Here is a 17,092-nt window from a genome sequence, read left to right on the forward strand (position 1 = left end):
GGGACATTGAAGCAAGGATCAGTAAGTAGGCAGACCAGCACCTTTAATCCTGTGGAAAGCATTCTTGGAACCCATTTAATAAGGAGATTCAAAGGTTGCAAAACTTCTTGATGTTGTAATTAATTGATATTCAGTCAACTGAAGAAAATATTTTGATGCATATACAATGAAGTTAGCAGTTTATTATAAACTTAATGATTTACACAAGTGATCTAGTATTATTGAAGATAGTGAAGTCTTCAAAGCCAAAATAGGTTGAGCAGCTAGAATATATACAGAATTTTGGTGGGGAAGCCACTCGCGAGGAGGTGGGGGTTTAATACTAGGCTTTAGGGAAGTAGGTTGTGACCATAGGTATGTTTTCAGTGAACATGATTTTAATGTTTGTGTGCAACACCTTTCATCACTTTAATGATCTTCAGATTTACTGATTGGATTTCACTTTCGTGATGGAATCATCATATATGTAGTCCGTGGCCTGGATCTAGTTTTATCATCATTACGGAGAGCCTCGATGACTAATGGCAAGCAGGGATGGGAATTTAAGTTATATAGAAGGGAAAAATGAAGGAAGATATGACAGACGTTGAATTTAAAGATTAACAACTATGATAGTATGGACATGTAAGAATGAACAAAGAATCACAAAGAAGGTTAAGAACATGAAAGTGAAAGGACTGCCCAACAGGGAGACCAAGATAAAAATGGGAGCAGGTAAAGAAAGAGGTCAGATAGAAGAAATTGAGGATGGGTGAAAGGTGTGATGAGGAGGGTAGAATTAGCGGTTGCTGAGAAAGTCTTTAAGCCATTTATTTCCAAGTCCAGTGTTATAGGATTTACTACAAATTTCACAGAAACTGACTTACAAGAGAGACCTTTTTTCCTTCCTTTCTTTCTTAAAGATGCTATGAATCATCCACAGCCTTTATCAACCAAACACAACAGAAATGAGATTTAAAAATAGCAAAGTGAGACCAAAAGGTAAAAGTATGAATGAAATAATAATTTTATATGTTACATAGTACAGTAAATAATAAAAAATTAACACCAGATGGTATGGATGTCCATACAGAAGAATGGAAGTTAATCACGTCGGGTAAGACATAGAGAGATCCACACCCGACACAGTAATCAAAACATACTGAATGGAGAAGGAATGTTATAACCCATAGAATACATTTCCTGATACGCACTGAAAACATGGCTGTCTTCTTGATTGTTGTGCCTTGTAGTCTGGTAGAAGTTTACCAATGCTTCAGAGGTCCTGCTGCCTCCATCATCAGGGTGATGGGTACTCGTCTACCAGACTACATGCTGCTGCAACCCAGATGGCAGCCATCTTTGTATTTACCACTGTGAGGACCTCAAATCCTATCTACATCACAAATTAGTAACCACATATTTCCAAGATGTTACAGAGAATAACAATTTCTGGCTTATTATAATTTTATAAATAACTACGTAAAGCAGAAATGGTATTCCTCCTGATTGCTATTCACACAAGGTAAAAGTATGAATGAAATAATAATTTTATATGTTACATAGTACAGTAAATAATAAAAAATTAACACCAGATGGTATGGATGTCCATACAGAAGAATGGAAGTTAATCACGTCGGGTAAGACATAGAGAGATCCACACCCGACACAGTAATCAAAACATACTGAATGGAGAAGGAATGTTATAACCCATAGAATACATTTCCTGATACGCACTGAAAACATGGCTGTCTTCTTGATTGTTGTGCCTTGTAGTCTGGTAGAAGTTTACCAATGCTTCAGAGGTCCTGCTGCCTCCATCATCAGGGTGATGGGTACTCGTCTACCAGACTACATGCTGCTGCAACCCAGATGGCAGCCATCTTTGTATTTACCACTGTGAGGACCTCAAATCCTATCTACATCACAAATTAGTAACCACATATTTCCAAGATGTTACAGAGAATAACAATTTCTGGCTTATTATAATTTTATAAATAACTACGTAAAGCAGAAATGGTATTCCTCCTGATTGCTATTCACACATTTTTTTCAAGGAGACATTGGTGCCATAAAAATTATCTGCGTTTCTTCTTTTCTTGCTTTCTAGGTCGATGGTGAGCATATGGACGACGAGGTGTGGTTTGTGGTGTGCTGTGATCAGATCCTTCATCATCACTAAGCTCCAGTTCCTGTCAACAGGAAACCAAGATTCATGGCAATTGAATTTTAGATAATTTTTCAACTGCATAGGTCACAGAACACTGATTACGACTGGAAGATTTGAGTGCCGAACAGATAAGGATTTGCCAATTAAACTGCTTTAATTTATATGCCATTCTATTTGATAAACTTTTGTTTTCTCTTAGCCTTAATGCAACAACACAAGGACATAGGAAAGTAAGAGGCAAACCTAAGTAGGGGATGGAGCATTTTTTTGGATATGGAGGTCATGTGAAATAATAAATTGAAGCTGAAATTAGAAATGAGTGTTTACAAGAGCCAACAAACCCGGAGTTCTTCTGTTTGCATTATATATTTGTAATTATATGCTATCTTTGGCCACCCATTTATATCCATTCAATATATATAGTCTTTGCCCCTCTCCATGCACACAGCATATCAATCATTAAAAGACAGACAACCAATTCCTTCATCAGTAAGTTCCTAATTGTACCTTTCTAATTTACCTTCATACTAGGTTAGGTTACATATACTGTCATGTATGGCCATGGTGGATTACAGACATTCTAGGAATGAACACTATCTTGCATTACCTTACAGTAGCTGGAATTAGAATCACACATTTTATCAGGCATAACAACTGCAGCTGCGATACATATTAGCTGGAATATGGCTCCAAGGTATAAACCACAGCGCAGAACTGACTCAACAAAATCTTCGGTCATGGTGAGGTTACTGCAAGAAGGAATATAATTAAAAAAAAAATGTGAATGTGATGTCTTTCTAAACACCATACTATGCCTCTGCTCTCAAATGCAGGTAAGGGATCAACTTCATTACACAACTTTTTAGTGTCTTAAGGATAACAATACAGTAATTGATCTGTATACTTAAAAATGGATACATTTGCGCAAAATATTGCTTTTGAAATTTTTAATCATGGGTTTCTGTATTTCTTAGCTCTGGTCTTGTCTTACATTCTTCTTACGATGACCACACGATACTGCTTCCTTATTATGGTTATTTCAGCCGATCCAGTACAAAGTTACATTAGCTGTCAAAGCCATCATACACTTGTACGAGCAACACGTTTCTTGTTTATAAACTGGCACCTTTCTGTATAAATCATAAAGAGGTTGTGGTCGGACCAGCAAGACTGCGGAACTAACTTTAACCATATTTCTTGCACGTTTAATAGTAGAATGTAGCCAAGAGTGACCTATTCCCCTTTAAACATACAGTTTATTAATGTTATTTATAAACAAATTTGAGAGTAGTATGAATAATAATTTATCTCTTAAATCCTTTGTTTCTGTGTAGGTGGTATAATGTATTAACTATTTTGACAAATTCTATTTACACTTGGTAACGGAAGAACTGCCCTGGGTGTGAGAGTATGTATGTACCGGAGTCCGTGGATGTAAACCATTGTTTTGTAGCAAAGAATAGCCGCCATGATTAGGATTGATGGAGGATTTTTAGTGTGATACAAAAATAGAGGTTATTTGGTGAAAGGTGTGTGATAAACTTCACTTATAGTAGCATAATAATTAAAGGGATTGAGTTTCCTTTAATATCTAATTTTTCTTTCAAGTTGCCTTTGCATTATATGTATTAGAATGTCAGTGTTTACATTGAAGTTTGAAGTGTACGATTGCTTTGCTGTCAGTTGTAGGTAAGTTTATGTAATAAATTAACAATTCTGTTGAAAAGGAAGATGTATCAGTATGTTAGAAGTAATTTGTAAGTTTCACGCAATATTTGCATTTTGTTTAAACCGCAATACATGTACACAAAAAGTTTTTGAAGTTTGTGGTTTTTTTAAAGAAAAGTCATTTTATCTTCGAAGTGCAATTCAGCTTTGCATTCACGTAAAGGAATTTTGCCTGTTCTTATGAGGGAAACTACTTTGTTCACAATTTTTTTTACATCCACAAATTGACGAATGTGCGAACTGTTGGCAGTTATTTGTGTACGTGTGTTTGTATTTTCATTTAACGTATTAACAGACAATTATGACTAGATAAAGTGTAGGCCTATTTATGAAAGACTAGAATTGTGATTTATTTCGGATACTTTAAATCGCGAACCACAACTCATTTCACTTGCATTTTACAAGCATGTGTTTAAATTTTTCCCTGAATTTAAAATATGTGCTTTTAACATGAAATTCATAACTAGTTGTTATTTCTGTGTATAGGTCCTTATAATATACATTATTGTGTTAGTATCATTCTCATTGGTGTTTACATCTAAAACACTTGTAAAGTGCTGTTGACAGTAGTGACCAGTTGTGTCTTTTAAGCATAAATAAAACACAAAATCATTGATAAGTTAGGGTTTTCAAGGAGATAAGAATTGTTTTACGGTGTCCAGAAATGAATAATTAAAGCTGAAATTTGTAACATGTACGTGGTTACCATATTGTAAAGGCAATCCACAGTTTCGGTGGAAAGCATTAATATCTGTTGTATCCAGTCATGTTGTATACACACAGATTTTTCGAGCTTATCTTGTGTGGGTTGTCAATGCTGTTTCAAGATAAGTCATATAAAGATACTTGGTTTATAATTTTTAAAGTTCTGTCTGCTATATTCTTATGCTCTCCAGATGTACAGTAAAATAATCTGTTCGGCATTTTCAAAATATTTTGATTGTTTGGTATTTTAATTTTATCAGTACTGATATAACTGTGTTATAAGGATATTGGTGTTATCTATAAATGAGATATGCTTCAGGATAGTATCTTGGAGATTGTAGAGGTAATTATATTAAAATAATGCATAACATTGATGGCTATATGAACATCTTCTGTAAGTGCTGCGTATAGAGGTCATGATTGGTTGTGTGAAGCCCTGTCTGTAATCTGCCTAGCCTGGAGTAAGGTGGTTCTACCTACCTGATCTGTGTTCTGTATTTCATAGATTCTTGAAAGTTTGATTTAAGTTCTGGATAGGATCCTTCTATTTCCTTCAGCTTTGATAATCATTGTAAAATAATATAAACATATAATTAGCGCGTTTTGTTAATTATGCCTTTGAATATGAATAAGACGTGACAAACAAATTAGTAAGCACAGAATTTTAAGAAAGTTGTACACCATGGCATCATTTTTCAATAATGTAGTATTGTTGGAAGAAGGAAGTACATTTTCATACCATGTGAACTACCTCATGGTGTTACTTGTATTCTCTGGGGAAAAAATTCTGTTCCTGTGATTTTATTTATGTTGAAAGCATTAACAAGAAATGTTAAAAATGATTGTCTTTGATGGTAAAGTAAAAATATAATTAGCATTATCCATGTAGTTGGGCATTGTTAAAAGTTGGTGGCACACACAACAGTGTGTAGTTTTTTAATAACATTGAATGGAGATTTATTGGTTTGTGAAATTTTGAATATAACATTTTAAGTTGAACTTGTGGTGATTATTGAAATTTTACACGTTGAATCTAGACTAGTGACTCAAATGCAGCCGGAATCTATTTTGCCGAACAATTAAAACGTGAGAAGTAACTTAGTTTATAGTGTTTCCAAGTTTCATTCTGAAGTTTGGATTTATTTTTTAATCTCTCTGGAAGCTAAGTTTATTTTAACTGTTTTGTTGCTGTTTTCATTCTAAATATTGACTAGTCTTAATTCTAAACTACTAGAATATTTTGTTATAATTTCAATTGCAGGCGACCTTAAAAAAACATTTGGAATAGTGCTATATTCAGTTTGATAAACTGGATAATTTTTTTATTGTTTCAAATCAGTTACTTTCATATTGAAATATTATTGTGCAGAAACAAAGAACTGTAGAAAATTCTAGTGAAATATTTGCTGCCTTAGAAATGAATGTAGGACAAAATCATGGCTTTTGAATTTTAGGATCACTTTGAGTGTGATTTAATATCATAGAAGTAACTAGAAAAATTCCATAATCTTATTTTAACGTTTTATTTACTTCACTTTCACTTCACTGGTGAAAATATTATATGTTAGTGCACTGCTCATGAGATAACATATCTTGTGTATGTTATGCATTGATAGTTTTTTCTGGCCTCTTTGGCACTCAGTTTAGTTATACTAATATAGCTTAACGTATTTAAAAGTTAATTGGCAAGTAAAATAACGATAATAACAACAAACAAAAACAAGTAAAACATAATTGTTTATTAATGCTGGAGAAGTCTGCAGACTTTATGGATGTCTTGTAGTCTGTAGAATCTGTATCTTATTAATTACAGATACAGTTTAAGTACAAACAAAATTATTTCCAACAACCTCCTTCCATTGAGTTTTTCTCTCCTCTTACCATAAGGTAACCAATCACCTTTATTGGCTTAAACAATATGGTCTAACTGGTGGCCTGCAGGCCACATCCGTCCTGAAAACACTTGTAAATGGGCCCACAGAATTATTTGTTACTAGTTCCTACAAGCTCATTTATTTTATTTAATCAGAAGGATTTGAAAACAAACTTTGATTCTTGTCTTGTCTGCTGCTTTACATACAGATGCCACATATGGTATTGAATTTTAAACCCTACTGTAAAATGTAGGTTGTCTGGGTGAAAATTCTGTCAGATGCAAGCTGATGCAGGATCAAAATATGTAACTCTGTGATTTGAAGTTGAGAAGGTTTGTGAGGAAGCCATCATCTTATACTTTTCTCCAAAAATTTGTAGAGAAATGTTGCAGAAAAAACTCTAAAGGACATATTAAATAAAGGTGTTAGTGGGAAGTTGTGTCTGAATGCTTTTGAACAAGGGATACATAATTGCCCATGTATGTATCTGCCAGTGAGTTATATGTATGGCTAAATTTGTGTATACAACTGAACAAGGAATTTATGCATTTGATACAAATTTAAAAATGTATTTGTATTACATAGTATGAAAAATCATTTTTCAGCAATCAGCCATGATTTTTACAACAGCTCAATATAACTTGATAACATGAAATTAAACATGAACGTACCTCACCCCTTTCATCTGTCATTGGGGTCGGATGTGGAAATGTGGGTAACTAATTGAGGCAAAGTGAAGTTGCATCTGGATTACTTTGAATTTCATCTGTATATTTACCTTTTTCAGGTAGACAATAGTTTGTCATTAGTGGTGGTAACATACCCATACTGACCTCAAGATTCATGAAAGTGACTGAAAATTTAACATAATTCTGTTGCATTAATATTATAAATTATGATGCTTTTAGTTACACACTAAATTTATTTTACTTTTATTGTATTGTTTTTGTGTTCATTAATATGCCTGAAAACGTGTTCATACATTAACACTTATTTGTTTTAATAATAGCTTAAAACCATTTGCTCAGTGTACCGTACCAAAAGAGAACGTTGCTTGTCCCGGAACACGTATATTACACAGCTGTAGGGGGATAATTCTGTATTACATTTCCTAAAGACTGACTGATGGTATCAGGTTCATTTATTGAATCAAGAAGACTGCATTATGTTGCATTTATATAAAAAGTTGCCCTTCTGCTTCGTATTGTTTAAATCGTGGTCCATCTATTCTGATAGGTTTTCCTCAGTCTATCCAGGCATATGCTGGGATAATAATTAAAATTAAAAGCTACGACTGTGGCCTTCCATAACCTTTGCAATTCATTCCCATCATTTGACACTACTGATACCGTCATGAAATAAACCGCAAATTAATTAATTAATTAAATAAATAAATAGCACTTCGAGAACTACGGTTTGTCGAGTCTGCTCAAATGTTTGCCTTTGCGCATGACAGTGACGTCTTCCAGGCTTGTCTGGCGCATTCTCTGTACTGTGTCATAAATTGATTTTCTCGCAATCATGTCTGTGACGTCACATTCCTCACTTCCTGCAGTAGGTTATGGGAATATTTTTCATACACTTTTACGGGAAGATGCTATAAATATTTTGAAACGCGTTATCATCATGCACAGTGTCAGAGATAAAGTACTTTCCAGTTAGATGGGTATTTAAGTGGGATTCTACTTTTTTCTGCATAATCTTTATTGTATCCATTGCTAAATATCTTGCAGGAGTGGCGAACACAATGAGGGATTGAGTCGGCTATATCCTTTATTTGCATATTTTGCTTGCTCAAAATAGACTGAGCCTACTAATCTCTGCAACTCCTTACATGTCCCCAAAGTGTTGCATGTATTCCAGTAAATCCAACAGATGTCTTGAAAAACTTCTCCTAGTTTCCGTGATGGTTCTCGTTTTGCGTTATACACTGTTGCCCCACCCATTACTGAGCTTGTCTCTTCTCTCCAATTTCTCTCGGTTGTGTCTGTTTATTATCGTTCTCTCGTACTCTCCCGCCCACCATTTTGTCTGCTGGCTCGGCATGCTCACACTTAAAAAGTCCTCTCCTAATCGGAGCCCCTCTATGCTCTGCAGTGAATTGCAAGCGGCGGCCATTTTTATTTGCTCGACAACCGGGACCAATGTTGCCGGTTTGTCAGGAAGTGCGGAGAGAAAACTAGATTTTTTTTCAATCGTTGTTGACCTCTATTATTGGAACACAAAGTAAATTGCACATAACCTGAAAGATGCATAGCATGCTTGAGTTCATAATACGAAAAGGATTTACAAAATATTTTAGATTTGAGGTTCTGACGGGGCAGAAAATGAAGATGAATATATCCTGAGATTGAAGAAAATATTTCAACCAAATGGCAGTATCAGCTAGGAAAACAAAGTGGGCGGGAGTTGCATGGGCAGAGTTAAAATTATTATAAATTGGTTTTGAGGTTCTTGACCTGATGATGGGGAGGAATCAAGGGCCTCTGAAACGTTGGTAAACTACCAGACTACGGCGCTACAGCCGTGTCTTTGTTATAAATTAATAAATAGTGGAACAGGTGAATTCGTTTAAGTTTATGGGATGCCGTGTATCAAGTATGAAAATTAACATGAATTTTGGGATTAATATTAAAAAAAATATATAAATTAAACGGAGTAATTGAAAGACATTTTCGAAAAAAAAATTAGGTTACTGTCATAAGACAATACCAAAGAAATGGGACAAATATTCCCCGAACTCTTACCGTGACAGGCAAACTTTTTTGTGACATTGGCCAACCAAGGAAAAGATGGAAGGACCAATTCCACCTCGGGGGCGTGATTTTCTGTCAAAATCCTTGTGGAAGGTTCCCCCGGCGGTGAAGATGTCGATTGTGGTCTTCTGGGTTATGTCGTGTAGGCTTGTAGGTGTTTGCAAACATTGGTAACCTACTACAAAAGACTACACGGGTCCCAACTCAAAATAATACATCATGTTTGTTGCTTATGTCGATCAATTTTCAGCCACACATATCTAGTATTTTGCTGGCAGACGTGTTCAGTTTTCGTAGTTGAAAAGATAAACGTGCAGAGTGGAGACAGACGTAGTTTTTATCCATCGACACTGGAAGCCTCGTTACACTTTAAGATTGGCGTTTGTGAGTGAATTTCTTCCTTACTACATACACCAGGGGTGGCCAACCCGCGGGCCGCATGTGACCCGCCTTGAACATTTTTCCGGCCCGCGAGATTCATCACACTTTTACAAAATATATTTATTTTATAATGGCCAAAGTAGTGAAAACCAATGTATTAAAAAAATACATTATTTGTGCATCCATATATTCAAAAATTATCTGTCGAAATTATGAGAAAAAATTAACTTTGATTTTAAAATAATATTTTTCACTCCAAAAAAATGTCTGTAGTGTATCTAAATCTAATATGGGGATATATAATTTTATATGTGGCCCGCGGAGTTATGATGCATTTCCAAAGTGGCCCGAAAGATCATTTGGGTTGGCCACCCCTGACATACACCTTTTCATCAGCTTTGCATCCGTGGTGGCACTTTCTCCCACCACGATTGCGTTCGTAGATGGTAATGTCAGTTTCGAGATATTTCTTTCACCTTGACGCAGTCCTGATGCTACAAAAGTTTTCATCTCAGTAGAAATGTAACGAAACATTTGAACTATTATTTGTCATCTGTTAATAAGTCGCAATTCTGCTCCGGTTCTGTACTGTATTTTATATGTTTTTTTTATTCAGTATGTTTGGCAGAGAACTTACATTGCCCTTGTGTCACGTGTACGTATAGTTCTATGCAGTATCTGATTTAATGCAATAGCCTTTTATTTCTTGTTATGGTATGGAGGGAGCACATTCTGCAACAAACTTGTTATGCATCTGCAAGTAGTCATTCAGTGTGAACCAAGATTGATCTTCGTTATAAAAACAACACGTACTTCTCATGAACTGGTAAATATCGGGGTTGCCTGATTTTTGTTTCCATGTTGAATGATCGACTGTTATTTTGGTGCCATCAATATATGGCAACGTAGCTCGGAACCGAGAAAAAAAAGTTATCCGCCAAGGAAGGTCATATGAAAGAATACGCTCGTTACCAGCGATTAATGTCTGCCATTGTTTGTGCCTGCGTGGACCGATGTATGATTGGCTGTTCCAGTTTACGTCTGAGAACCGATTCGAAATCCCGATTTGGAATACGCATTGACGGGGACTGATCACACTGAAGAAGTGGCTCACTATTGTGACAGGCTTTGTTATTGTTATGTCCACAATGTCCGTACCAGCTCTGGAGCCCACCCAGCCTCCAAACCAGTTAGTACCAGGTTTTTTCACTGGGGGAAGAAGCGCTTTGAGCGCTAAGCTAACTACTCACCTCGGGTTAATGGCGTTATACCTCCACTCCTCCATACATCCGCATGACATGGTGCTTTGTTAAACACCAGAGACAACTTTACCTTTACCGATATTAATAGAAGTAATTGATGCTACAAACATGCTTTTGGTAAAGTGTTTTGCCATTAATATACATGAATCCCATTTCATAAAGAATTGTTTTCAGGTTAGGAGATGTATTCTAAGTTCCACAATCGAGATGATGCCACAGTTTTAACCTCATTTTCTGTTATTACAGAATTTGCACCCCGCATCCTGGAAGTGTTACGTTCATTTTTATTCTATAAGAAAGGTGATGTTTATGAATATGTGGTGTGTTCCTTTCCCTTCCACACACAATATTTAAACCAGTTGGCCACTTTTGATGAAGTATTTTATGGATGCCTTGCCATTGGAGGCTACTCTCTTTATACGTTCCAGTTCACCACCCAATTACTGACCATGCACACAAGATACTGAAGAAATGTTTTTGCTATCTTTGTGAAGTATGTAATTTTTAGTTAGGCTATCCGTGTATGGAATGTAAATTGACAATGTATTGCAGCTGCGTGAAATATGTTTTTTGACGTAAATACGTCTATAAGGAAGGGTCATTCGGCAAAATCAGCGTTGCGAAGATGTGTAAGATCCATACCAACAATGTGTAAATATGGACTGACAATGGCCGGCTTTTATATGAACTCCTGCGTGCATAACAATGCTTTACTCCTTTACCTAAGAAAATAATTATGTCATCTGTTTACTCGGCATTGTTGTGTTTCATTACTGCCGTCAACAATCCGCTTTCGTTAGTGCGGAAAGAGCTGAGCTGTGAATTGCTTGTAGAAGAAATGCGTCGTAGAGTAGATAATATTGTGCTGTTAAAAAGTTTTAGAATATAAGTCGCAGGGTGGTACGTTTCAACAAATTGTATTCAACTACAAGAGTCTAGATCATCAGTTGGTGTACGTTGTCCTTTCTCGCGTTACATCGTTGGACGGTTTGTACATCACATGCCAAAGGAAAAAATAATACAAAGGTAAAGGACTTGCGCACTGAGCTGTGGCGGTTAGAAACACATATTGCCCACGTTGACTGCTTCGGTGAGAGCATTCATAAGGAGTGCTGGTATTCGTGATCTAAAAATGACTACTCTAAACGTACAGAGTTTAAAAACTTATGTGCAAGACATATCGACGGATACAGTGATAACTGATACCGAAACGTTGATGCACAAGAATGAAACTGTAAATTTGGAAGGTTATAAATGCATCACGCAATTTATGCGTGACGAACAAATAGCAGGAGGAGTGGCTATGTACGAGAAACATGGAGCAACTACCATGGCTACCCCCACAACTGTTGATGAAATTACCTAAGGAGGATGGAGCAGTTTGCAGAATAGCTGCAGCTGAAAAGAGAGGTGATATTTGTGCGGCAGAGTGTGTGGTCAATGTTGAAAAAGTTTTAATTGTTACTCTGTATATTTCTGACAACACACCTATTGATGATTGTAGGAGATTTGTTTTGAGTCTTTTGGGAAGGTTTCCTCCCAAATTTACGGCCACAGAAGGTCATAATACAATGCTCATAATATTGGCAGGAGATTTTAACATTGATTTAAAGAAGGAGGAAAATCAAAGCTTTGTCACATTTATGGAGGAAACGTTTGGCTTAATGTTGATGTTAAATCCTGAATGTAGTACTACTAGATCAAAATCTTGTATAGATATGGTGTTTGCACGAAATATTGATACTCTAAAGTGCACAAATTTGATAACATATTAAGCGTAAGTAATTCAAGTTAAATAAGCAATTGTAAATCATGTATTCTTCTTCTTATTCTTCTGTGGCTCTCCGGTACGTATTCGGTCCATGGTTGAATGTTCTTTTCAGAATATCTTGTTGATGAAACTTTATTAAGAGTGGCCTAAAATATAATATTTTCATTGTACCTGTTGAGCATTGAAGCCAGAAGCATTTGTGTAACTTCATATATTTCTGCAAACATTTGCTTGTTTGTCTTTAGTTTCAGCTTGGTACTATCAGGAATATTTATGATAATCACCACATAGACTATCTGCAACCATTTAATTGCCGGCCTTCAAGACGTCGGCCCCATCGGTGATCAAGTTGGGTGGTGCTGCGGCAGGCGGTGGTGGTTCGGCAGGTGGGATTAACCGGAGAATATATTCTTGAATATAAATTAGGTATAAGTGATTTACTGTTTGTACATGTTATTCAATATGTTGGCAGGTTCAGCGAACCGCGGTGCGGGTGGTCATCATCAGCGCCATGTTGTTAGTGTTAGTGCTTCTTCTGCTGCTGAGATGGTTCGTACTACGACTACTGCCAGACTTGTGCGAAGTCCTTTCACAGCCACAACTCTCGCCCAAGGCGGGAGAAGTTTTGTGGTCGGTCAGGCACCTTCACCGACTATCATTCCGGCGAATGCCAGCGGTAGACGGAACGCAGCCGCCACCTCCCTCGGAACATTTATTCCCCATCAGACTCAGAATTCTTTGTCTGAAGAACCAATGAGTTTAATCGTGCAGTTGGGAACGACTGTCGTAGCTACGTCTACGCCGCAGATGTTGGCATCAAATTCATCGGTGACAATTGCAAAGTCATCCCCAACAGCCAGTGCCACTTTTCCCGTTGGAAGGAATGTCAGTCTGAATTATCCCCAGGCAGTGAACCAAATTACGGGGACGGCCCAAATGCAGCAACACGTTCGCCACACTCAAGTGATACAGAGACCTAGTACAAATACTGTTGCAAACAGCAATGTTAAGGGCGGTATTAATTGTAGCATGCAGCAGTTGTATGTTCAACAGCAGGTGGTGCAACCACAACAGTCGGCTACAGTGGGAAAATCTGTAGGAGATGCGAGGGCATCGACTAATGAACAGGGGTAAGGACTAGTATGTATACGACTATGTCATTTAATACATAATCCTTATTCCATAGGTTGTTCAGTGCTCGAGAATTTTGTAGCTTCTTTCGTACTTGAGGCCTTGTTTGTCGCAGAAGTCTGTACAGAAATTAATTCGGTTTCTTGTATTTTAGGTTAGAACGTGCAGGAGTTGTAAACGCAGAAGAAGAGAAGGTGGGTTTGGCGGGGAGGCATAAGTTTCTGAGTAACGTTTCTGTTTCGCATCAGGCTTTGACAGAAGAACGGAGGATGGAAATAGTGAAGGTAAATGGAGTCTGTTACTTAGAAGGCTTTAAATCCCTCAAACCAGAGGGCAGGGTATGTAGTTATGCCTGAAATGTAACGTAATGGCAGTATCCTGAGTCAGTACTCACTGTTTGCATGCTCTGGGGAAAATTGAGATTTCTGTGTCGTAGCTTGGAATTTTTTTGGTACTATTTGTATCATTAGACCTTGAAACGCTGTACTTTCTGTTGCTTCCAGCTGCTCATCCATAAGCTTGACTAAACCCAAATAATTATTTTCTTTTAACACACCATTTCAGCGCTGTTCAAAATGGCTAAGACGTGCCTTTGATTTATTAATTGGTTTTTGTGCCTTGTCGATCCTTTGATACCGTCAAATATAAGGCATTTTGAAGTGTGAAAAAACTCTTAAAACCAAGCAAATCTGGTATTTATAAATGGAAGTGAGATGAACGCTTATTAAAATACAGGAGCATTCTGAAGTATGACTCTGTTGATATATACGTTTACTTACATTTGTTTGGTTTTAATATTTCTTCTTCTTAAAGTACCTATCCGTTCCGGATGTTTGCGATCGGCAGAGCAATTTGAGCTTTACTGGCTGCTACTTGAAACAGCCCTCCAGTGGACATCGAGAACCAAGTTTTTAGGTTCTGAAGCCAGGAGATTGTTGGCCTGAATACTTTTCCTTGGATTATCAGCTGAAGCATTCGTATCTATCACTATTTCTCATGATATGACCAAAATATTCCAACTTTATCTTTTTTATGGTGTTAACAACCTCAGCGTCTTTGCGGAGTTTCTCGAGAACTCAGGTTGTATATTATTTGAGTGTTCCAGTAAGAAATTATTTTGTTTTTACAGTTTGTTCTACAAGATCATAACTATGGAGCACCTCCTCCAGCATCACCGCCTCTGTCACCATCACATCATGGGAAATCGATGAATGGAGCAGCCAGTGCCGTTACGTTAGGACCTAACAGTCTACCATCAGGTGGATCGGTTTATCAATATGGTATGACTTCGTCTTTTTTCGAATAAATTGGGTGTGTGCACTGTATCGAGATTGTAAAATTTCGGTACATGTGTTTTGGACACTTTTATTGAAGTAATAAAGTGAACTTTGCCACTGGACCCAAGGTTTGCGGGTTCGATCCCGGCCGAGGGATTTTTTAAGGGTGATAAAAATCCACAGCACAATTTTCTTCGGAGGGGAAGTAAAGCCGGCGGTCCCACGTCGTAGATTTACGGCACGTAAAAGGACCTTACGAGCATGATACGAGACATTTCGTAACAAAAATTCAGCTTCCAGTTCTCACCCAAGTCTCTCCTGATTCACTGCTAGATGGCTCTGGCAGTCAAATCAGGATTGAGTAGAAATTGTGCAGTCAGTGAGCTCGTCACTCACTACGCATAAATGCACGCTTCAAGACCAAGAAACCTCTGAAAAGGAGGCGGCAAAAACCCACAACCTGATAGTAGAGCCAAGAAACGACGAGAATAAAGTGAACTGTGTTGTCAGATTTCTGTTAATTATGTAAATTATGCTCCATCTTTTAAGGATTATTTGATTTATTTTATTTTGTTATTGAAAGTTGGTATGACATCGGAGTAGTATGACGTTACTAGTTAGGAAACAGGAAGTTTTATTAATTTCCTTCAAAATTGGTTGCTTTCGTAGGCCATGATGATTTTTATGTTTTGTGTGGTTGGTTTTAGGTTCTGGATTGTTGACTCTCCGTGATGGGGCCAGTAATGATGATGATGCTAATAGTGTGATTAGCAGTAACACTGGAAGAGAAGTTGAGCCGGAAGGAGAAGAGACTGAAACGGCTCCTGAGGGAGAAGGCGATGATGAAGATAGTGTTACACGTTGCATCTGGTTAGTTGACTTGTTTCATGTGAATAACGATTTATGGCTAATTGTGTGATTAACATAACACTGGAAGAGAAGTTGAGCGAAAGGCAGAAAAGACTTGAATGTCATCAAAGGGGGAAGGAGATGAATAAGATATTATATTTTACATCAGCTTAGTAAACTATTTTAATGTACCTTTTAAGTATAGGTGTCTTTTTGACGTAAATACGTCTATACGGAAGGGTCACTCGGCAAAAAAGCGTAACGAAGATGTGTAAGATCCATACCAACAATGTGTAAATATGGACTGACAATGGCCGGCTTTTATATGAACTCCTGCGTGCATAACAATGCTTTACTCCTTTACCTAAGAAACTAATTGTTGCGTCATCTGTTTACTCGGCATTGTTGTGTTTCTTTATTGCCGTCAACAATCTGCTTTTGTTATTGCGGAAAGAGCTGAGCTGTGAATCGCTTGTAGAAGAAGTGCGTCGTAGACTAGATAATTTTGTGCTGGTAAAAATATCAAAAGTACTTATCTTATATAAGAATTATTACATTTCATTACATTACAGAGACGTATTTACGTCAGATTCTCCGGAACCGTGGTTCCACTGTCAACTTTTAAATTACAAAATCAAAATTTTTGAGACTTCTTTCATAGAGTTCCAGTAACATTATTCGTTTTTGAATATTTTAGGTTTTTATTATCTTATTTATTTTAATGCTATATTTGCATTTGTATGTGGTTTTTTGTTTTGGGATTTGTTTTGTATTTGACGATTATTACTATTCTATTTGTGAGTGACTCTAGTTGCATTCAGCAAATTCCATCTTGGCAAAATATTACCCTAACTGTAAGTTTCTCTCCCCTCTCTTGGTGTTAGATTTATGCACGGTGTGGCAGGAGTCCCCCCCCCCAACCTTTCAAATTGTCATGGTATATTATCTTCAATTTTTTTTCTTTTCAGTGATTTTGAACATGATGATGGCTATATGATATGCTGTGATAAGTGCTTGTAAGTATCCATTTTTTATGTTGGGCGTATTGTTTTTGTCACGTATTTGATGTAGTTATTTTAGCGGAAAATTTGATCATTGGCGGTGGTTTCGTAAGGTACCTACAGTACAAATTTTGTGAACTGGAAAGGACTGTAAGAAATAGATGGCGTGGGGCCAAAAATGTCGGTTATTTTAATTATTAGAGTAATT

At 36.9% G+C, this 17,092-nt stretch overlaps 2 protein-coding genes across 6 annotated transcripts in view; one reads left to right on the forward strand and one right to left on the reverse strand.

Moving 5' to 3' along the window:
- Nucleotides 1-794: 794 nt before the first annotated feature.
- LOC110832722 (protein MANBAL) lies at nucleotides 795-3,361 on the reverse strand. Its single transcript, XM_022069981.2, has 3 exons — nucleotides 3,141-3,361; nucleotides 2,757-2,898; nucleotides 795-2,171 (listed from the first exon to the last, which is right to left on the reverse strand). The coding sequence occupies exons 2-3, from the start codon at nucleotides 2,886-2,888 to the stop codon at nucleotides 2,058-2,060; spliced, it is 246 nt and encodes an 81-aa protein (XP_021925673.1). The 5' UTR covers nucleotides 2,889-2,898; nucleotides 3,141-3,361; the 3' UTR covers nucleotides 795-2,057.
- Nucleotides 3,362-3,561: 200 nt separating this feature from the next.
- LOC110832728 (uncharacterized) overlaps nucleotides 3,562-17,092 on the forward strand; it is a 35,036-nt gene continuing 21,505 nt past the window's right edge. For 2 of the 5 annotated variants that reach the window (XM_087359353.1, XM_087359356.1), the window contains exons 1-7: nucleotides 3,602-3,838; nucleotides 12,872-13,012; nucleotides 13,099-13,756; nucleotides 13,912-14,041; nucleotides 14,887-15,037; nucleotides 15,742-15,904; nucleotides 16,852-16,899. In XM_087359353.1, the coding sequence (XP_087215479.1) occupies nucleotides 13,173-13,756; nucleotides 13,912-14,041; nucleotides 14,887-15,037; nucleotides 15,742-15,904; nucleotides 16,852-16,899 (1,076 nt within the window). In that variant the 5' untranslated portion in view covers nucleotides 3,602-3,838; nucleotides 12,872-13,012; nucleotides 13,099-13,172. Of the gene's footprint in view, nucleotides 3,839-10,226; nucleotides 11,882-12,871; nucleotides 13,013-13,098; nucleotides 13,757-13,911; nucleotides 14,042-14,886; nucleotides 15,038-15,741; nucleotides 15,905-16,354; nucleotides 16,397-16,851; nucleotides 16,900-17,092 lie in introns of those variants that run through there. The other 3 variants (XM_087359354.1, XM_087359355.1, XM_087359357.1) reach the window with 3 other exon arrangements.

Source organism: Zootermopsis nevadensis, unplaced genomic scaffold (genome assembly GCF_977971745.1).
Source record: "Zootermopsis nevadensis isolate Lab colony 2312 unplaced genomic scaffold, Znev_1.0 Znev_ptg000031l, whole genome shotgun sequence".
Lineage (NCBI taxonomy): Eukaryota > Metazoa > Arthropoda > Insecta > Blattodea > Termopsidae > Zootermopsis > Zootermopsis nevadensis.